Genomic DNA, 20,779 nt, shown 5'->3' on the forward strand with positions numbered 1-20,779 from the left:
GGAGAGCCTTGTACCTCGAAGCAATTAAAGCTTCTGTTCCATCAGATAAGTGCTGCGTCGTCTCTTGCGAGTGAAATCTGAGGTCTCACAATGTTAATGGGCTCACGTCTTTCCCTTGATAATATGGTTTTGTTTACTGAGTGTAGAGAGACGGGAAATAAAAGTGCAATTGGCACAGGAAATGAAAAGTAGAATGGTTACAAAGACAAGCTTTACATGGATAAACCTTCCAACTTCCTTGAACATTTTTTTAAATGTTTCCCTCTTTGGGGCTCCAGGACAAATAACAAATTAAATAAATAAATGTTATTTACACACAGCGGTAATGAAAGAGGGTGGTTTCCTAAAACTCTGTGTGAATAGAGAGTCTACTTTTGGCTTATTCAAGTGCCCTTGAGGACTTGATCTATTACAGCCTCTAAGTTATGGTGACCGAGGTTTTATTATTGTTTTACTGATCCACTTGTCATGAAAGAGCGATTGAGCCCTTGCCTAAAATTCCAGTCTGAGGAAGTCTGGAAAATAGGAGCTTTTACAGTCCAGGGAGCCAGTTCCTTACAGGGATGTGAACTTGTGAATAAATAGAGCCACACCAAAAGTGTTACCAGTGTTGAGGCTGAAGTTGAGCCAGGATGGGGGAGGGTTGAGCCTGGAGGGGAGAGGGTAGGTAGAGGGTAGACAGCTAGGAATGAGCACAAAGCTAAAGAGGTCGAGGATTCCTGCACTGCTGAAGTTCTTGGATTTAATTGGGAAATAAAATCCTGGGCTGGAAGATAGCCCTTCAAACTTGACATTGCTACTTCAGTTCTCTTCTGTAGCCAGTCCCACAACAAAGGTCCTAAATAGGTTTGTTTTTTTTAATAGTTTTTAAAAAGAGAAAAAGGCTCTTCTCTAGCACCTTGGTTGGGAAATGATAGAGCTCTTCAGAGCTAGCTCAGGCGTCACATATAGATGCATTTCTTCACTGTCCTCCTTCTGTGCCCTTCTGCAAAAGTATCAGCAGGTCAGATGCTGCTGAGTTCACAATGCCCCCTCATCCCCCCACTGGCTAGACTTTAATTTTTACCAGTTTTTACCAGCACAATGTCTCAGCTCTCACACTCTTGTCTCAAAACTATAAGACCCCGCTCTCAAATGGTACTCATCTGATCACAGCTTCTAGGTCCAGAGGCCCCAAGGGGTCAAGAAGGAAGGGTGGCCTTGTAAACGTCTCTAGAGAAAGACACCAGCTGGCAGAAACCTGGATGTAGGACAGGAAACCCAGCCTGATTGTTTGGCAAATCTGACCGAAACCTAGCAAATTAAGAGCCTTTTCTCTAAGGTTTCAGGAAAAACAGGCAGCCTAGGTGCCTTGGCAACCTTCATTGCAACAAAGACCAGGTTTTTAATGCTAAGCGTTTGGAGCAAAGGTTGGGTCCTTCATGTCACAGTTGAGCATTGACTTTGGTGCACCAGTGAGCTGTGCACACTATTTCCCCAAAGAGAAATTTTGGAGATTGAGCTTTTGCTGAGAGAAGAGAATGTCCTGAAAGGGACATCTAAAATTAATCATCTAAAAATTAGATTTTAAAAATCGTGCTATTTTAACAACTGTGGGTGAGGGTGGGTGGGTGGGGTGTTCAGTATGTGTTCAGACCCAGTAGCAGTTCCCTGATAACTGCAGGCAGAGAGCTACATTCTGTTCCTCCTTCTCTCTACTCCCTTTCGTCTCCCAGCCTTTGGCATATGCTACACCTTGGGGCTCAGAGTGGCCACATCTCCACTCCTGGGCTGGTTCTTGACTTACTCAGGATGAAAGTCAAGACTCTGATCATCTCAGACTCAGATTCAATAAACATTTGCCAAGGACCTACTGTGTAAGAACTTTTTTGTTAGGGGAAGGTTAGGCTGAGAAAAAAGATATTCTCAAACCAAAGGAACGAGGGATTCATTTCTGGCACATGTTAGCTATACTATAAATCTACTCTAGGAAAATCTGAATCTATAATTTTCTAAGGAGATGTTGGAAGATATTATTGGGGCAATTGTGTGTATAAAGATACGAATATAGGATATTTTTGGTAACTTTAAAGTTCGTCTCCTAGAAGTTCACAGAGTATGGACGAAATGTCTTACTGATTTTATTGCTTGTTCGAGTCATGGATTCTTGAGGGTCACTTACCCTGCTGGGTCTTGGTGCTGTGAGTTCTCAGCAGGAGGTGACAGCCTAGGGGCCTGATTGCCAGGTTGTGTTTGATGTAGGAATGCTTTGAAATCTGTCCCATCGTACTCACCACAGCAGTCACCCCCTAACCACCCCCCAGGACTACCCTTCTCTCCCACTCAAACAACAGTCTTCTTTTCTGCAGACAGAAGTGATGGAGGGTGGCAGTCTGGTCTTCTGTGTGTTTACAGTTGTTCCTAAGAAGCCTCTTACAATCCCTCTCCACAAGCCCCACTGTGTTATCCCTTGGAGATGCTTGAGCACATGCAAACTCTTGGCTCCACAGCCCCAAAGGACAGAAGGGCTCTTGCTTGTTGGGATAAAAAGGAGGGTTCTTTTCTCTTAAGCAAGATTTGCAGCTCTCTGCAGCATCCTTCTATCCTAAGGTAGAGGTAGGGATGAACGGGATCCTAAAGACAGGAATTCAAAACCTGTCTGAAGTCTGATAACGTGACCCTCCCTGAAGAAAACAGTTTAGTGTGCTGTGCCTTTCCCTAGAGTTTTGTGAAAGACTTGTGGGTCAAGCCCGTGTCTGGCACACAAGAGGCATTCGAGAAATGTTTGTTGGCATATGGACACCAAGAGGGGAAAGCGGGGGTGGGGGGGAGCGGCGGTGGGGGGGAAGAATTGGGAGACTCGGATTGACGTATATACGCTAATATGTATAAAATAGATAACTAATAAGAACCTGCTGTATAAAATAAATAAATAAAATTCAAAGGGGAAAAAAAGAAACGTTTGTTAGGCAGAAATAAAAATGGACAGAATGGTGTGTCTTCACCATGACCAATATTGGCTAAAGGATATCCTTAGATTATTGGCTCCCGGCACCACTCCAGGTGGGTAGGAATCACCAGAGAAGCTTGTTTAAATGTGCAGGTTCCTCAGCCTCCCCTGCATCCCCACTGAGCTTCTAATCTACTAGGTCTGGCTCAGGAGTCTTTCTTTTTAATAAGCCTGTTGGGTGATTCTAAAGCAGTGTTCTTCGGAACCACACTTTGAAAATTTCTGCTTTAGGAGCGGGGGTGGGGGGGCAGTGTGGGGAGAGAGGGGTGATTCTTGACCAGCAAGTGAGAGTTCATGGCTAAATGGAGCAGGATTATACCTGAAAAGTGTCCAGAAGCCTGTTGGGTAGTAGGGGCAGAGAGGTCAATGTCAAGGTCAAACTTAAGTCTGGCTGGGCTGAAGTTCCAGAAAATATCCTTAAAAGGTAGTCAGTAGGAATGTCTCAAGTTTTGCTGACAAAATAGTGCTTTGAAGAGACCCAGCTTACTTCTTGCCACTTCCCTAACTTGGCTTTGAGAATGCCAGTGGGGTAGGAAGTGAAAGAAAGGATTTGTCTCTCCCAATCCCTTCAGAGAAAGATGAGTGGCTCTGAGGCAATGGGAAGAAGGAAGGAGTAGGAATGGGGGTCTCAAGAGAGAGGAGCCAACTCTCATTTCCTTCCATGTCTCCCAGATTGCCTGGAATGAGCACTCGAGCCCTCAGGATCCAGAGGGGGCCAACCGTCCCTTGGCCTAAGGTGTGACTCTCACTCTGGCTAGAGATTGACCTTTAGCAGCATAAGATGTCAATGCTAGGAGACCCCTTAGAGATAAGCGACATCAAACCCCTCATTTTAGTGGGGAAGTTACTTTATTTACTCAGACTTTAGAAGACAAAGCCATCCTTCAAAAGATGAGGGAACAAGCTTGGGTCTCCTGAATCCCCACAGTGTGCAAAGAGGACGGAGTCAGGCAGCCCGTCCTGTGCACAGTGGTGGCCTCCACGCTGAGCAACAGAGTAGTGTTCAAGGACACCACACGGCCAGTGGGGCTGACTGGGAGGCCTGCATCCCTCCCTTTGCCATTTGTTTGCTAAACCTGTGCCCCAGACTTCTGAGGCGCCACCTTGAGCTGCTCCTGCGAGAAAGGGCAGAACTGAGCCCGGGTCCTCACACCCTCCACCAAGCAAAGGTAAAGGATCCCCTCATTTCCTGTTCAGTTTGATCAGCATCAGGGCCCTGGAGACAAAACAAGAGGCGTCCCTAGGTTAATGTAGCTGGATAGGCAAGTACAAATAAGGACATGTGTGAACACACATAGGTACACCCAGGTCAATTATACTGATCTTTTTTTTTTTTTTGCTCCTTTATCTTTATAAAGGGTATTAAGTTTGAATTTACATGGTTCAAGATTCAAGGGTACAAAATGGTGTGCAGTGAAAGCCCTTCTCCCACCCCTGTCCCCAGCCACCTAGTTCCCCTTCACATGGACAACAATTTTCCGAGTTTCTTCACCACTTTTATGAGTATATCTTTCCAGAAATACTTTATACCTTTACAATTATAGACAAATATATATTTGGTTATAGATACATCTCCCCGCATTTTTCCACAAATGATAACATATTACAAGACCCTTCTGCACCATGCTTTTCCCCCTATTATATCTTGAAGATCATTTCATACAGAACTTTCTACTTTATTTTTACAATTTTATGCTGTTCTATTGTATGCATCTACCACAACTTATTTAGCCAGTCCCTTATTAATGGGCATTTATTTTCATTTTGGTATTAGAAACACATGTTCAAATTTTTGCCTATTGGAAAAATTCCTAGACATGAAATTACTTAGTCTAATGTATGTACACTGGCAATTTTGATATATATTGCTAAATTGATCTCTTTAGAAGTGAATCAATTTATACTTCTACCAGCAGCATATGAAAATTCGTGTTTCCCCACACCTTTGACAAGTCAGTGGGATATTAAACTTTTTTTTTATTTTTGCCAATCTGATCAATGAAAAATAATACCTTTTACTTACCCTTATAGCATCTCCAAAAATGTCATTCTTCCTTATCATATTTTATCCTCTTATAATTTTATTTTACAAACGCTAATACTGACATAGAAAAAAGATAAACAATTTACTGTAGTCACATCCAATGTAAATGGCCAAAGTCAGATGTTCAGCACTCTTTCCTATACTACACTGTGCCACAAGGAAGCCTAAGGAGGTTCAAAGAGCATTCCCTGAAAGACACATGGTATAAAAAAAGCACAGAAGCTTTGACATCTGCTAAGAGCCCTCTCCTTTAGTGGTCTGATACCAAGACCACATTTCTGCATGTTCCCCTGGAGAGTACCCTCTGGAAGCTGAGGGACTCTGATTAGCAATCTGATCTGACCTAGCCCTAAGCATTAGGTTGGATTCAATATCTGGAAAGCAGTAGGGTGTTGTTTTTAATTTCCCTGAGACATTTCTCACTGGCCACCCAGGATCTAAGTATTGATCATCATGGTGTGGGTAAGAGGACGTTTTCCCTAAGTTTTAGCATTATATAGGACACTCACTTGGACCTGGTAAAGATAATACCTAAGTGTGGGAGTACACACACACACATGCACACACGCACACTGCTCTAATGATAAACTTACAAAGTAGATGTCTTTATTGACTGTTTTATTGATGATGAAACTGAAGGCCAGAAAGATTCAGTGAATTTCTTAGGGTCACACAGTGTATCAGTTAGCAAAGCAGAAACAAATGTACAGAGACCTAAACCTGAACTCATTCATTTCCCCTATGGAGTCTTCTCTTCCCCCTCCACTGTTCGTTTTGGTGGATGACCTGACTACCCCCTCAGGCGTCAGAATCGAAACCTAGGGATTAATAACCACAACTCCTCTTTCACTGATCCGATTGATCACCAAGTCCTGTGAATTCTTCCTCCTAAATGCTCTCCTCTTCATCCGTATTCAGTTTCTTCCTCTCTAGGCTTGATGATGGCAGCAGCCTCCTCCTTTGTTCTTCTTGCTTGCTATCTCTCCTTTGTCCCCTCAGACATAGTATCCCCAAGAGTCAGCTTTCCAAATATAGATAATAGGTAACCACATGTCCCAGCTTAAAACCTTCAGTGGCTCTCCCTTGCCTACACATTAAGTCCAGACGCCTTTCCATGGCCCTTACACAACCTCTCTTGTCCAGCCAGATGCCCCACTCCAGCTCCTATCCTTGTTCTAGGTCCACACCTTGCTCTTTCTTCCCTCCCTGCTTTTGTATGTGCTGCTCTCTCCACCTGGTATGTCCCTCCTTCCTGGGCCTAAAAAAACTCCTGTACTTCAGGGACCCAAATTCACCTCTTCTGAGAAGCCTTTTTTCACACGACGATACTGTTAGTGGAGCCTTTATTCCAGGAACATTTTGGCCACACCTATGTTATAGCATCTGTCACACTGTCTTAGGATTAATTCTTTTTCTCCCCCCAGTAGATCGAAGGGCGTACACATCAATTTTGTATCCCAGAGCCCAGCACAGTGCACATAGGAGCTGTTCAGTAGCTATTGGTGAAGGGAGAGAGGACTCTGAACCAAGGACAAGAGTATTTTAATTGTATTTTAATTGCTTGAGAAGTTCAGGACCCTGTGCAAGGCTTAATGCTTCAGTTTTTATCTTTCTGAGGAAAATGGCAGTAGACCATTCCTCCAGAGCAAGTTTTTTCCACCCAAGAGGACGGTGAGAGAGAAGAGGGCTGAGGGGAGGGAGAGAAATCTGGGACTTTCTATCCTTCAGGGGCTCTTTCCTATGGGCTGAGGCAAACACATTAACTTGAGAAACTTCTCATCTGTTGTCACTTAGAACAAAGGTTAAAGAGAGGGTAGCCCAGAACTCTCTTAGAACTTATTACGGAGAGGACAACAGGTACCGCTCAAGAGGGGGTACAAGGCCCGGGCTACCCGCTCATCCAGGCCTTCCTGCTGTGAACAGCTGTAAGACTTGAAGCCTGCCCCCGCCCCGCCCCCACCGCTTGTAGTCTCCTCCTTCACGGTGTTTCAAAAATGAACCCAAAAGAGCCAAAGCAGAAATACTGCAATCCTTCCCTCACACCATAAAAGAGAGAAAAGACATATCATTGTGGTTAGTGTTCTAAGTGTATTTTTATGGTTATTTTAAATGGCATTCAAGTTTAGTTCCAAGTTCAATAGGGGTCTCATCCTGCTTCCTCCCACACAAATAGTCCTGCAGGTGAATGAGAGAACGAAACTAGTTCAGCGTCTCCCCTAATTCTGATCCCTCGGGACATCGTGTATAAAACTCTTAAATAAAAGTGTATGCAAGAACCTTCCGACCCACTGAGATTTTTCTTGTCCTGCCCTCAGAGATGGATTTGTCCCTTTCTGGGGGGACAGCAGCGTTGAAGGGGGTCGGGGGGGGCGGCGGGAGGTGCGTGGGAGGCGGGGCTGGGAGGCGTTGGGGCCGGGCAGTTGGGGGGCCTGCGCGCCCTGCGTGCTCCGCAGGCTGGGCTGGCGGGCGGCTGCGCGGCCGCGGTGCCCTCGGGCCTCGCGCGGCAGAGCGCGTGGCGGCGGGTCGCGCCCTCAGCGCTCAGCCTGCGTGCCTGTGTCTCCTCCGCTTGCGGTTTCTGGTCGGATCCCAGCTGGCCCGGACTTGCTCCGAAGTAGGAGGGACCGCTGTCGAGCGAAAAGTGCACACCGGTGATTGATGAACTCTTAATAGGACTAACCTTTCCCGCCCCCACCCTAGACACACACGCAGAGCAGGCCTTCACCCCCGCCCCTCCCCCGGCCTCCCCGCGGGCCAGGGGGACGCGGTCGCCAGCCGGTTGGGTGATTAACTCACCGTTTGTCTCTCAGAAAGTGTTCCAGGTGGATCAGGAACACCCACCCGCCCGCCGCTCCGCGCCGCGCCGCCTCCGGGAGACGGGATCGAGCGTGCGTCACATGGCGCGGGCCGAGCCGGCCTTTGTGCAGCGCGACCGCCCCGCCGCCCCGGGAAGGCGGCGGCTATTGTTCCCCGCGGGGGTGGGAGGTGCTCGGACTCGGGGTCCACGCCAGCCCCTCCCCAGTGTGTCCCCAGGTTCGAGGATGGGTGGGGGCCTCCTTTGTGTGTTTTCTGCCGGCGGCGGAGATGGCATCGTTGCTGCCCCAAGAGGTTAGGAGACGCGGGTGAGGGAGGTCAGTCGTGGCTCTGCCACTGCCTGGAGCTCAGCCCAAGCGACCCAGTTTCCCGCTCCCTTGGCCCTTGGGCCCTTGTGGAAGTTGGGAGGGATGTGGTATTTGTAAGGCAGCACTCTGAACAATAGAGCCATCAGAAGACCTTCTCCCTGTCTCCTCATAAGTCAGGGACACTCTTTTCCGATCCTTCAAAAAGGCCCTGGTCCAACAGGTCCTCTTGGCCCGGTTTTAGCCCCACTTCCCCAGCAAAAACACTGCATTTGTATCGGGGTTCTCCATGCATCCTCATTTAAATTAAGATCTCCTCCTTGGGCTCTTACTAATGTTAAAATCCTATTCGAATGGTTTTCCAGTTATTATTCTTCCATAACAATGATCCAGACTAGATATAGGAACCAGTCAAGATATTTTGCCACAAGACCTGGGACAAGAAGACTTCCGTCATATCTCCCATCATGCTGATCTCCTGGGGACCCTTCGCCTGCTTCTGCTACTGCAAATGACTGGACATGCATTTATTTACCTTGGTTCTTCCTGCATGTGTGGAAACCTTTTGTTCACTGTGCTTCAGGCTGAACCGGGCCTGAAAGTGGGTCTTTGAATTGTCTTTGTACTTTCCTAACTTGCCAAGGTGAGTATGAGACCTGAGCGAAGTGTTTAGGCATGGGCTTTGGGCCAGGTATAAAAATCCATTGGGAACCAACTTGGAGCCCCCAAAATAAGGGCATTTGTAGCTGGAGTAGAATACAAGGGAGCAATGATAACTAAGATTTCATCCTCTGTGATGATCCTCTCCACTACCAGTATCACCAGTGTAGTAAGTACAGAGGATTCATCTACCCTATCTTTTTTCTCTCCATCCCAGCCTTCTGCAAGAGAGGTCTAAGTGAGCCAGTAGTCAGAGGTGATGAGGGTGTGGCTGGCAACTCAGCCTCAGCTCCCTGTGCCCAAAGTGTCTAGGGATGGGTCTGCTCACCCAGGCCCCTCTAAGGGAAGTTGCAGTGCCCTGAAGTAATCAGGCTGTAGGCCTGTGGGGACTGGAGACTTCTGTCTCTCTTTTTATTTTTATTTAATATAAACTTCTGTTCACCCTATTCTTTTCTTACAGTTTCTGAAAGAAGGAGCAGAGTAAGGCCAAGAGTTGCCAGATGAAGAGGACCTTCCTGCATCTAACTGGGATTAACCCATTCTTGTCTATAGGAGGAAGTTTCAACTAATTCTCAGGATAAAGTCAAAACAGGCCTGTGACTGTTCCTTGAATATTCATGGTGTAAACAAGCTTCTGGCTCCCCCAGGTCAAGCAGAGAAACACTTTTTATTAGAATGTTGGGTTTCTTCTTTGTTATTCAAACATACACCCACACACATATCCTCTTCACCCTCCCTAATGAAAAACCTCAACAGATGGGGAGCCTAGGCTCCCAAGCCTGCTGGCTGAGAAGATCACTTCACTCAAGGGTCAGTTGGCTGGTACAGAATGGGGGAGGGAGAAGGGACGAGTAGCTAGTATAGTTAATCACTATTTTTTAATACTCCTTACAGATAGAAATTCAAAAACTCCTTTTCAGCAAGGTTAGCAGCCTCCCTCCGGGGCCTGGGAAACTAATTTGGCTGATGTGTCTCTGATAGAGACTAGGCTTGGGTTGCTCCAAGGGGAAAGCACTTGCTCTGTATTCTCTCCCTCTCTCATCTGAACGCCTGTACAAAGAAATGGTACAAATGGAGGGTTAACTTAATGATTCCATCAGAGGCGGATTCTTCTCTGTCAGGTCGCTGGATAAGGCTGAGGTCTGAAAGCCAGGAGGTAGAATGTGTAGTCGCCCTTTCTTGCCACCTTTCCAGGGGCCAGGACTACTCTTCAGGCCTTTCCTCGGCAACTTCCCCACCCCCCTGGCTAGCTCAGTTGGGTCTTCTGACTCCACTCAGGCTGGGTCCTGAGTTTCTCCTCGTAGCTAGGGCAGGCTCTCCCTCGGCCGAAATCTTTTCCCACCCCACCTCCCATTTTGCAGCTGGCCATTCCAGCTACCTCACCTCAACGCTGCTTTAATTCACGTTTGACTGCCTCGACGGAGCAACCAGGGGCTCCCGAATGACCGCCACCCCCCATACGTGGGCCTGGGCTTGAGGCCCCGAGCCCTTTCTTCAGGTCCCAGGAGACTCCCCCACAAACTCCCTGATCCCACCTCCCTCAAAGCGTTCTCTGTAGGACAAAGGCAGAGCTGGCCACGGCCACAGCCAGACAGCCATTTCCTCCCCTTGCGCAGACGAGGTAAAAGCCTCCTGGAGCCCAAGGCCCGGAGAGAGGCGGGCCCCTCACCACCTGCCGGTGTCGGCCCCCGCGCCGCCTTTGTGCGGCCTCCCCGCCGCGGGGCCCGTGGGAAGCCGCGCGCACAATGGCGCCGCCGCTCCCGGAAGACCCGCTGCTCCAGGCGCCCTGGACCCAGCGCCCGGTAGCGAGAGGCCAGCAGCCTCGAGGCCGTGGTGAGCGCCCCACGGCCCCCCGCGCGCCGCTCCCGGGAAGAAGCCTCGGTCTGGGATGGCGGTTTCCTTCCGCTGCAAACTTGCCCCTTCCCGCTGCAGTCCGCTCCGGGAGAAGGAGAGGCCTGGACCCGGAGCGCCAGGCCGGGCCCAGGGCTCCCCTCCCCCACTCTTCTTTCTCTGCTTTTCCGAGACCCGGGAGGGAGGAGGCGGGCGCCTTCGCCGATAGAGCAGCTATTGTGACCTTCCCTCGCAGAGCGGGAAGCCAGCCGGGTGTACACCGCCGGTGGTGGCGGGGGAGGAGGCGACTGTGTGCAAACTTCGGGGTGCGGAGGGGGTGGCACTGGGAAATAAAGGTTTGCAACCTCGGGCATTGGAGCCCTTCAGAGGGCGTTTGGTTGTGTTTAGACTCCGGTGCTTCCTAACACTAATTGCAGGCTCAAAAGCAGCAGAATTTATGGCGAAGGCCAAGGCGGCTTGTTTATAATTTATGAAGTTTTAAATGGCCGTGCGCGGGCCCCCGCTCTCGCCCTGGTCGGCGGCCGCGCAGGAAGCGCCCTCCCCAGATTCGCCGCCGCCCGCACTCGAGCCGGGAGCCACCGAGTGTGGCTATCGTATGACGCTCACGCCAGTGGCAGGAACGGATCCATCCGAGCGGCTCTCAGAAGCTTCAGGGAACCTTTCTCCAGAGGTGAGAGAGGACCGCAGGTTTGTCCCAAGAAAACTCCCACCCCACTAGCGAGGGGCGGCTGCGGCTGCCTGAAGAGGGAGCCCCCAACCCCGCGCTTCTTTCAGCCCGAGTGTGAGAGGAGGCTATGTCAGCCGGGCTAGACACCGTTTAAAATCTAATCCATGAAACGCTAAGCCGCAGATGACACTTGGGGCCTTGCAGACACCCGCAGACTCAGCAGATACTCCTGCGGTAACACACCGCGCTGGAAAACGCCTGGAGCCATGATGCATTATGTATTTTTATTATTTATGGTGGGAAGAGGAGATGAGGGAAAACCGGGCGGAATCTAAACAGCCTGACAATTCATCTGTTTAATATTTAGCCAGTTAAGAAGGGTTGTTGTAATCCCTGCAAGGCAGCAAGCTCTTCTTTGATTTCCCTAATAGCTTTAAAAAATAATTTCTTACAAGACAATTAGAAATTCTGCCTATGGATGCAAATTTCACAGAAAAACAATTTTAAGCCTTGAAAGTGGGTAAAATATCCCTTCGGTTGAAGTCATTTATTCTGTTGATACACTTCTACAACATGTATACTTTAAACCTGCTCGGATGAAGTGAAATTTAGCAAAAAGGATAATCCCCTCCCACCCCCCAATCTAACATGCCATTTTAAAAACAGCACAGAGGAACAAGAAAACTAAATATTATTTTCAGCCATCACTATTTAGCGAAACACAAACATCCAAATAGAAACGATTGTTGTTCCACCAGAAGATCAGAAGTTAAATTATTTCCACACAATAGGAATGTCACCTCGTGTCACCGGGGATGTAGTAGGAGTTGCATTATTTGTCAAACCAAATAGAGATGCGTGGGCCCACTTTGCTGAAATACAAAAGAATTGAACCTTATCTGAAGGCGTTCTCCGAGTGCCTCCTTCTAGAGAAGCGGGGTAAGTAGTGCGCCCCAGCTAAAACCACACTAATATTTACAAAATGGTTATAAATCCTCGAAGACATTTTGCCCATTTTGTCCAAAAAGCAGGAGTGAACAAAGTGTTTATACTTGTTATGTTCCATTAATGAAACTTTTATTACTTTACATCACGGGGAACGTTTGTCTTCTTGAGAAATGAACTACTGACTTCTATAAGGAAAAAATCGTGACAGAATTTCCTAGAGAAAAAGCTTAGGTGCATGGCTTCAAATGATTATTTCTTTTTCTGCATCTTAGCTTTTTCATAGCTCAGTTCTTCTTATGACTTCTCTTGTGTCTTTGATTGTCAGTTTTCTTTCAAAGTTTATTTTTTACTACTTAGCGCAGAAAAGTGAGCTCTGGCCTCCCCAATGTAAGTGCAATCTAAAAAAGTGGATTTGTGTCTAGAAAGAGGGCAATAGAAAGAGCAAAACAGGCAGCAGTGAAACACCCTACCCAGGTCATCCCACACACAACATTTCTAGGTTTGCATCCTCAAATATTCCCCCCCCACACACACACAACCTAAAGTCAATAGTTGGAAGGTAATCAAGTATCCCCAGAACCAGTTTGTGTACTGGATTCCAAATAAGTGGAAAAAATATTTCAAAGTGTCAGCCTACTGGGGGGCCTTCCACCGGGATTGTGCGCAAGATAAAGGTAGAGTGATCTACTTGCAAGTGTGCGTGATTAACACAGATACACTTAAGACTGAGAAAATTTTTTATTTTAAATATTTGTTCAAATAGTACCAGACAATTTGAAATCAATAAACTGTGTCGAGTGGCGAGGGCTGTGGCTATTGGGAAGAGAATAACGGGTGTCATGCCACGCCATGGGGCCGCCTGACTCTACCCGTGAAGGACAATTTGCGGTCTTAATCCTTTACATCAACTACACACACCAGCCACGGTTACAACTGTTCAAAACTACTCTCTCAACTAGTTCAGACCAAGGGGACTAAAGAGGTGAAATGTGGCCCCCGCGGCCTGGGAGCGCGTTCCTAAGCTCGGCTGGAGAATTCTACAGATATACACATAAATACATTAAGACGAGGATAAATAATCAGGAAAACGAAATGACTCGCTTCAAATAATAAATACAGATCGTTGAGCCCGATGCAATCCTTACGGGACAGGAAGAAGCATATAAATTAAGGTCTCCGCAACTAAACTAGACGCGGGCCATGCCCGGACTCGCCGGGTTCTGGACCCTCTGCAGGGCGCGTCGCCGACGGATCTCAGACTTACCTTCGGGACACCATTACCAGATTAGAGTCCCTCGGTCCGCAGTTATGTGGCACTGTCAGGCTTACAGAGGAGAATCCTTGCGGCTGATTTATGGCGAGTCACCCAAAGCAGGGCGAGCCTGGAGAGGAGGCCCAGACGCCTGCGCCTCGGCCGCTGTTGGCCCGAGACCGGAAGACAGCGACCGGGCCAGAGCGAGGGCGGGGGTCACCGAGCTGCCCCGCGGGCCCCGCCCGCCACCCCCGCCACCCAAGCAAAAGAGGTAATCGCGCCGCGAGTTCGGGCCGGTGGCCGCCGCTACAGATGCGTCAGTTTGGGGGCCTCAGGCAGGCGTCCCTGAGACGAGTGGTGGGCCGAGAGATCTGTGTAGGTGGGATGAGGGTCACACGGTCCGTGGTGGTGATTGCCGGGAATCTGCGCGGCGCAACTGTAGTCCACGCTGGCTGAAGATGGGTGCGAGAGGTGGCCCAGGTTGAAGACGGGCCCGGATGCGGGCGCCATGGAGTCGACGAAGTTGCCGCCCACGTACACCGGGCTGCCCTGCAGGTTGGCGCTGGCGAAGCCGCCGCCGTTGCTCGCCATGGGGTGGGGCTCGAATTCGGGCGCCGCGTAGCGCTTCTGCTGCGGCAGGCAGCTGCTGAGCGGCGCCGTGTAGGCAGCCAGGCCGTACATGTTGGGCTGAGATTTGGCGAAGGCGGGCGGCGAAGGCGCGTCGTAGGCCAAGCCGGGCACGGGTGGCAGCTGGCCCGAGTAGGCCACGTGGCCCGCGGCGCCGCCGAGCGGCGGGCTGCGCTCCGGGGACTGACCGGCCGGCGAGTGCAGGATACCCTTGGCCTTCTGGTCCTTCTTGTACTTCATGCGCCGGTTCTGGAACCAGATCTTGATCTGCCGCTCGGTGAGGTTCAGCAGGTTGGCCATCTCCACGCGGCGTGGCCGGCACAAGTAGCGGTTGAAGTGGAATTCCTTCTCCAGCTCCACCAGCTGTGCACTTGTGTACGCCGTGCGCACCCGCTTGGACGCTGGGCCCGGTGGGCTCTTGTCCTCGCAGCTCTCTCCTGGGCAAGGAGGGAGAGAGAGGGGACGCTGAGCGGGAGAGGTGGGGACACCCTGGGCCAGAGAGAGGTGCTTCCCAGGCTCCTGCCTCTTCCTCCCTCCCTCCCACCACCTTAATCACGGATGGAGTGGGGGAGGGGCGTTTGAGAGGTGAGATTCCAAGAGATTCCAAGAACTCAAAGGCCCCAGGCCTACCTATCAGTGGCACCTGAAACTCCCATCTGCCTTCTGAAGTCCAACTCATTCTGCCCACCCCCTCCCCTTCAGCCTAGCCCATCATCTCGTCCCAAAGGCTGAGGAGGAGTTTAATGAGAGACTAGTAGCAGCTGGTAAGGCCTTCCCCCCTGTCAAAGCAGGGCCAGACTTTTTTTGAACAGTCCTTCCAGCCTCTACAGCTGGGAAGGGGGTTGGGGGGGTGCGGTTGGAGGCAGCCCCAAACTGCCTTGCTCAGAGTCTGGCTCCTGGGCAAAGCACCCCAAGCACCGAATGAGGGTGGAGATCCTGGCACCTCACTCCAGCTCAGCTGTACCCATGAGCTCAGTACCCAAATGCAGGGAGGTGACAAACCATAAAATTACAGCCCCAGAGTTTTAGAGGATCCAAGACCAGGCTGGGCGTATTTTGAATACTGCAATGCTAGGAGCAGCAGCCTCAGCCCTGGTTTCCACCACCCCTGCCACCTCTCAGCAGCTTGTCCACTCCCTCCCTGGGAAGACAAATGGATTTCTCCTGGGAGGGAGGGCCTGGGTGTGCAGCTGAGAAGGAGGGGCAGAAGGAGAAGGAACTTAAAGACTTGAAGACACGTCCCCCTACGAGCAGCAGCCCCACAGAGCAGCAGGCAAACCAGAGAGCTGACAACAAGCTAACTACATCCCAGGCCTCAAGCTAGCCCTGAGTCTGGGAGCAAGTTCATCTACCTGAAGATAAAGTACATCAGAGAGCACAAGGCCAGAAAAGTTCAGGAACCAAACAGGCTGAGCACAGAGAGGCAGAAGGCCTCAGAGCTCCCGGCCCTACCTGTCTTCTTCCACACCCCCTAAATGGACCTACGGGAAATATTCTCAACTCCAGGGTCTCCTTTTCCAGGGAGAAAAACCCAAGGCTGCTCCTGTTTCAGAGTACATCCTCTTCCCTTAGGATCTGTGCTTCCACATTAGGGATTTAATGGGATGGGGAGAACTGAGCTGGGGTGGGCTAAGTAGAGTCCCATGGTTATTCTTTGCAGACCCTGGTTGGATTCCGGTGTGTAATTTGGGGTTTTTTTGGTTTTGTTTTTTGTTGTTCTTGTTTTTATTGTTTGGGCGGGGGTGGGGGTGGGGGTCGCCAGGCCTCACAGCTTGCGGGATCTTAGTTCCCCAACCAGGGATTGAACCTGTGCCCTCGGCAGTGAAAGTGAGGAGTCCTAACCACTGAACCGCCAGAGAATTCCCCAGGTGTGCCATTTTGTAGTTTTGTTATCTTGGGCAAGTGACTTATCTCTAACAGTTTCCTGATGGGTGTTTTGTCATATACCTACCTCAAAGCGTTCTTTGGAAGATGAAATTAGACAACGTTTGTAAAGCGCTTAACATGGTTCTTAACATAGCATTCCATAGACTTTAGTTCTTATTAATTTAAGCGAGTGGGAATCATGTGATATGAGCTACATAACCACCTGGATTTGGGGATCATAGTATCTGTCTTCAAGTTTTGAAGAGCTGTTGGTGGAAGAAGGAGTTGAGTTATGACCAGCAGCCCAGGAGAGCAGGTATTAGGGCAGTATAAGGAAGAGCTGTCTATGAGTAACTCTGAGACATGTCCAGCAATGATGCCAGCAGCCTGGAATGGACATGAGCACCCTGTCACTGTAAGGATATGACCACAATCAGAGACACTAAAAAGAAAGAACAGGGAGTTCCCTGGTGGTCTAGTGGTTAGGATTCGGCACTTTCACTGCCGTGGCCCGGGTTCAATCTCTGCAATCCCTGGTCAGGAAACTGAGATCCCTCAAACTGCGCAGCACAGCCAAAAAAAAACCTTTTTTTCTGCATGAGGAGTTTACACATATGGCCTCCAAAGTTGCCCTTCCAGCCCTGAGCCTCTTAATTCCTGGGCGAGCTAGTCTCTTGGGGTCAGTCTGGGGGACTTAGCCCAGGCATGAGCCCCCTCAGAGAGCTACCTGCAGTGGCACAGCTGTTCTTCTGCTTGGAGTTCTGTCGGGACTCTTTCATCCAGGGAAAGATCTGCTTGCTGATGGTGGCTGAGGAGCCAGAAGCAGTGGGCCCACCCTTGGCCTTCTTGGCAGGTACTCCACCTCCAGGGTTGGTGGGCGAGGATGGGGGCAGGGCTGGTGGGGGAGGAGGGGGTGGTGGTGGCTGCTGCTCTGAGTTCAGACCAGGAGGCTGGCTGCCACCCCCACCTCCCTGACTGTTCCCAGTGCCAGGCCTCATGCAGCTTCCATTGAGTTCAGCCCCCTTGTGGGCTGGGGCTGGCAGAGGTGCAGAGCTCTGGATGGAGCAGGCAGAGCCCGGGTAATCAGTGTCCAGGGAGTTGGCAGCAGCAGGGGGTGGATAAGGCTGATGGGGGGCACTATAGCCATAAGTGTCAGCAGCTTTGCTGTAGCCATAGCCTCCGAAGAGTCCTGGGCTTTCATAGTAAGCAGCCTTCTGCATCGTGTACTCAGGAAGCTCCGGGGCCTGCTGACCCTGCTCAAATAACATTGACCACCACTGTCTCCTTCACCACCACCTCCAATGTCTGCCAAATCCTGAGAGAGCTGGGGCAGCTCCAGGCTCCAGACAACCTGCAAAGAAGAAAAATGAGAGGCCCCAGAGGGACTGTCATTGGCAAGACCAGTCAGTATAGAAGGACTAGCCCAGGCTCTCTGCTTCCCACCAACTTAATAGTAGGAGGATCTGAGATTTTATAAAGTTCAACTTATTTGAACCCTTGGAAAAGTCAGAAGGAATTTCTCATAAACACAAAAAAAGAGTTTCCTTTATCCAAGGGAAGGGGCTTTTTTTTTTTTCCAGATACAATTTTCTTTCTCCAAGATTGTCAATTTAGCCTTTGAAACTACATAGAAGAGCATTTATGGCCTGATGCATTTTAATGACTGATTCTCCCACTAGACTCTGAGCTTTTTGCAGGAAGGGACTGTGTCTTATTCACCTGCGTATTCCTAACATCCAGCCCAGCGCACCACATGTAGTAAGTGCAGTAAATGCTTGTTGAATGAGTGAATGAGTGAATGGATCAGTCAGTCATTAGGTCATCCCAGGGTTTTGATGGGCAAAAGAAAGTCCTATAACACTCAGAAAAGCCAGAGCTCTCAAAAAAAGTATCTCCCCCACCTGGTTTCAAAATCACAGCATCTTTCACGGAGATGCAGATAGTCCACTCTCCGGTGACTGGGTGAGAATTGGCCGGTTAGCTCATGGGTCAGCACTGTGAAATCTACTAGGAGATAAAAGCCAAGAAGAGGACTTAAAGACTCCCAGACTTATTTTGAGGCTAGAAAAGTTTCTTCTCTTTGGTCTACATTTTTCTAGATGCTTAACTTTTTCCTCCACTACTTTTAAATGGATACCACTGGAAATGAGTGAAGAGATTTAGAATTTGAAATGCATGGAGCATGGGCGAATGAAAAATGCTTTATGTTATAACTCTATCATTTTAATCCTGCATCCAGTGTATAAATAGATACTACTATTGACCTCTGCTCTGGATCATCCATTCCACCCCACCTCCCACCCAATCTACAACCAATGAGAGAACCTCTCTTGGCATGATGAATGAACCCAGAATTAGAAGAAGAAAAAAAAAAAACTAAGAAAAATTCTACCGCTTTTGTGTCCTCTGACTCTTGATGGGGGGCTTACCTTCTCACCCACCCCCCTCTTCTCCTGAAAGCCCCTAATGAGTTAAAGTATAACTAATACCATTCAACCACTTTCATCTGCTTGATAAAGAAAACTCATAGGTCAGCTCCCAGGTCTGAATTCTTGATCTCATCTTTCAGGCAGCTTTCCTTCCCCCAAACTCCCTGGTTTCCATCAGGGACATCATGATGGACCACATTATCTAGACAACTTATGTAGCCTAATGGATTTGACCACTAGTACTAAAACCACTCCTCCGTTTACTCATTTCCCCTACACTTTCACCAAACAGCCTAACTCAATTTTTTAAATTCTTCATATTAGCCTTTATTTGGTAGTAGAGTTGCCCATTTTGTTTTCAAATAAAAGCGAATATGCCATTAATCTTGATAAGAGAAAGACCCTTCTCAATGGAATAACAGAATACTAGGATGTAATGTTTTAGGAATAGTTTCTATTGTTGTTCTTAAACTTATGTAATTAGGATATCTACCAAACAAAGCTGGTCTTAATCTTTCATTCATTTTCTGTATCATGCTCTGACTATTAAAGTTACTGCATATTAAATGGACAGCTACATCCTCATCCTGTGACTAATATTTGTATGTATTTGCCCACAGGCCAAAGGACTACATGTACTCCGAGTTTGGTTAAATCTCTGGACTTTTCTGGGATCCTGCTTCCAGTCTTTAACCTTGGTCCCTCTGGATGTCAAAATGGTCACATTTGACATTCAGACCACCAGAACTCGCTGCTGTTTCTGTCACTCCATTTACAGCAGTGCAAGCAAAACATCCCCCCTCTTGCCTCCCAGGATGACCAAGTTTATCTTGATAGGTAGACCAGTCACATTAAAATAGCTTCTTTAGGAACTGACCAAGTCTTTGAAACAGATAGCTTTACATATATAGTTGTTCCCATGGCATATTCCTAGACAAACCTCTGTGCATGTACCTCAAAAGTGCAACTACTGGGCAGCTCCATGAATAAGCAGAGTCTGTTCTCCCACTTCTGTTTTCATTGTCTTAAGGAATTTCAAGGGTCACTCAGTGATGATCCACCACCCAAATGTCCATCTTCCCAGAGGCGAGGGCAGTAGCTCTCTCCTCACTGAAAAGGGCTTTGCAGCCTCTCCCCCACCCCAAAATGTAGAGCCCCAAAGAAGTCACCTTTCCTAAAACAGAACCTGAGGATATTGTTACAAAACTGGTTTTTTTTTAAAAAAAGCTTATTTCTTTCCAGAAATCGCTACTCCTTGTGAACTCTGCTTGAACCTAAGAAGCAGGAACGGGTCATAAATCACTTGGACAATGGTCAACTGTTCAGTGGCTCATCTTTTCGATCCCCCCCCCCTTTTAAGGCTTTCTTTTCTCGCCCTTTGGTACCTCTGCTCATTTGGGCCCCCGACCCAAATGCCTTGGGGTGAAGACTAACTCGCGTAGGGGGAGGGGCGGTTTTCGAAGTCCTCAGCTGCCCTTTCCTCTCCTCCTGCCCTCTACCTCCCAATCCTGCTCCCACCCTACAACCAGCCCCCCCCGGCGCCCCCCCCCGCCCGGAACACCGGTCGAGGCAGCCTCCCCAGAACCCCGCCGGCGCCATCCCCGGCTCCTCCTGGGGAAGGGGCACCAAACGGGGTTTGGCTGGTTCTTTCTCGTGGTCCCGGGAAGTTGCCCAGCTCAGCTCCGAGGCCCAACCGCAGGCCGGGAATGCAAGGCCAAACGGTTCCCAGCCGGAAGGAAGGCGGCCTCGGAGCGACCACCGCCCGTTCCCCGGGCCGTGGTGGCCCGCCGCACCCGCCGCGCCTCCGAATCAGCCGAACCCTGATGCTTGCTCACTGACTGCACTTAATTCTGCCCGGGATCAATACCTAAATATGATACCGAATAAATAAAAGGCGCTCACAGCGGCCGGGGGACGGAGTTATTAAGCAGCTGGAGCTCTCACGGTGCATATCAATGCACCTGTCATTGTGGTTTGTAGCAAAATTTATGACTGCGAGCACGGCTGCAGTAAACGCTTCAGTAAGGAATGAAAAGAAAAACACTTCCCAAGGCCTGGCACTTTTCAGAAGTGGAAAACAGGCTCCGCGTAGGAGGAAGCGCAGCAAAAGAATTCCCTGCTCCGCACTTTTCCCGGCCCCGCGCCCCGCGAGCCGGGGGATTATATAAAGTGGCCGGTACCGGCCTCTCGGAGCAGCTCTGCTCGGCGGCCGGACGCGGGACGGGACGTGCGTAGCCTGGCCGGGGGCCGAAGACCTGCCGCCCTCCGCGGTCTCGGGAGGCCGGGAGGCTCGCCGGACACGCGGAGGCCGGCCCCGCGCTGTTCGCCCG

General features: G+C 49.5%; 1 protein-coding gene across 1 annotated transcript; it reads right to left on the reverse strand.

Annotated features, from left to right (window-relative positions):
* Window positions 1–13,833: 13,833 nt before the first annotated feature.
* On the reverse strand, window positions 13,834–17,288 carry HOXD3 (homeobox D3). The gene is made up of 2 exons (XM_060015642.1): window positions 16,748–17,288; window positions 13,834–14,591 (listed from the first exon to the last, which is right to left on the reverse strand). Exons 1-2 carry the CDS (start codon window positions 17,286–17,288, stop codon window positions 13,834–13,836), a joined length of 1,299 nt encoding a protein of 432 aa, XP_059871625.1.
* Window positions 17,289–20,779: the final 3,491 nt, after the last annotated feature.

The sequence above is a fragment of the Delphinus delphis genome, chromosome 7, assembly GCF_949987515.2.
Source record: "Delphinus delphis chromosome 7, mDelDel1.2, whole genome shotgun sequence".
NCBI classification, from domain to species: Eukaryota; Metazoa; Chordata; class Mammalia; order Artiodactyla; family Delphinidae; genus Delphinus; species Delphinus delphis.

Coding starts and splice junctions, on each gene's coding strand:
- HOXD3 (XM_060015642.1), bottom strand. CDS start 17,288: ATGTTATTTGAGCAGGGTCAGCAGGCCCCGGAGCTTCCTGAGTACACG. Junction 14,592..16,747: donor GAACAGCTGTGCCACTGCAG/GTAGCTCTCTGA, acceptor CTCCTTGCCCAG/GAGAGAGCTGCGAGGACAAG.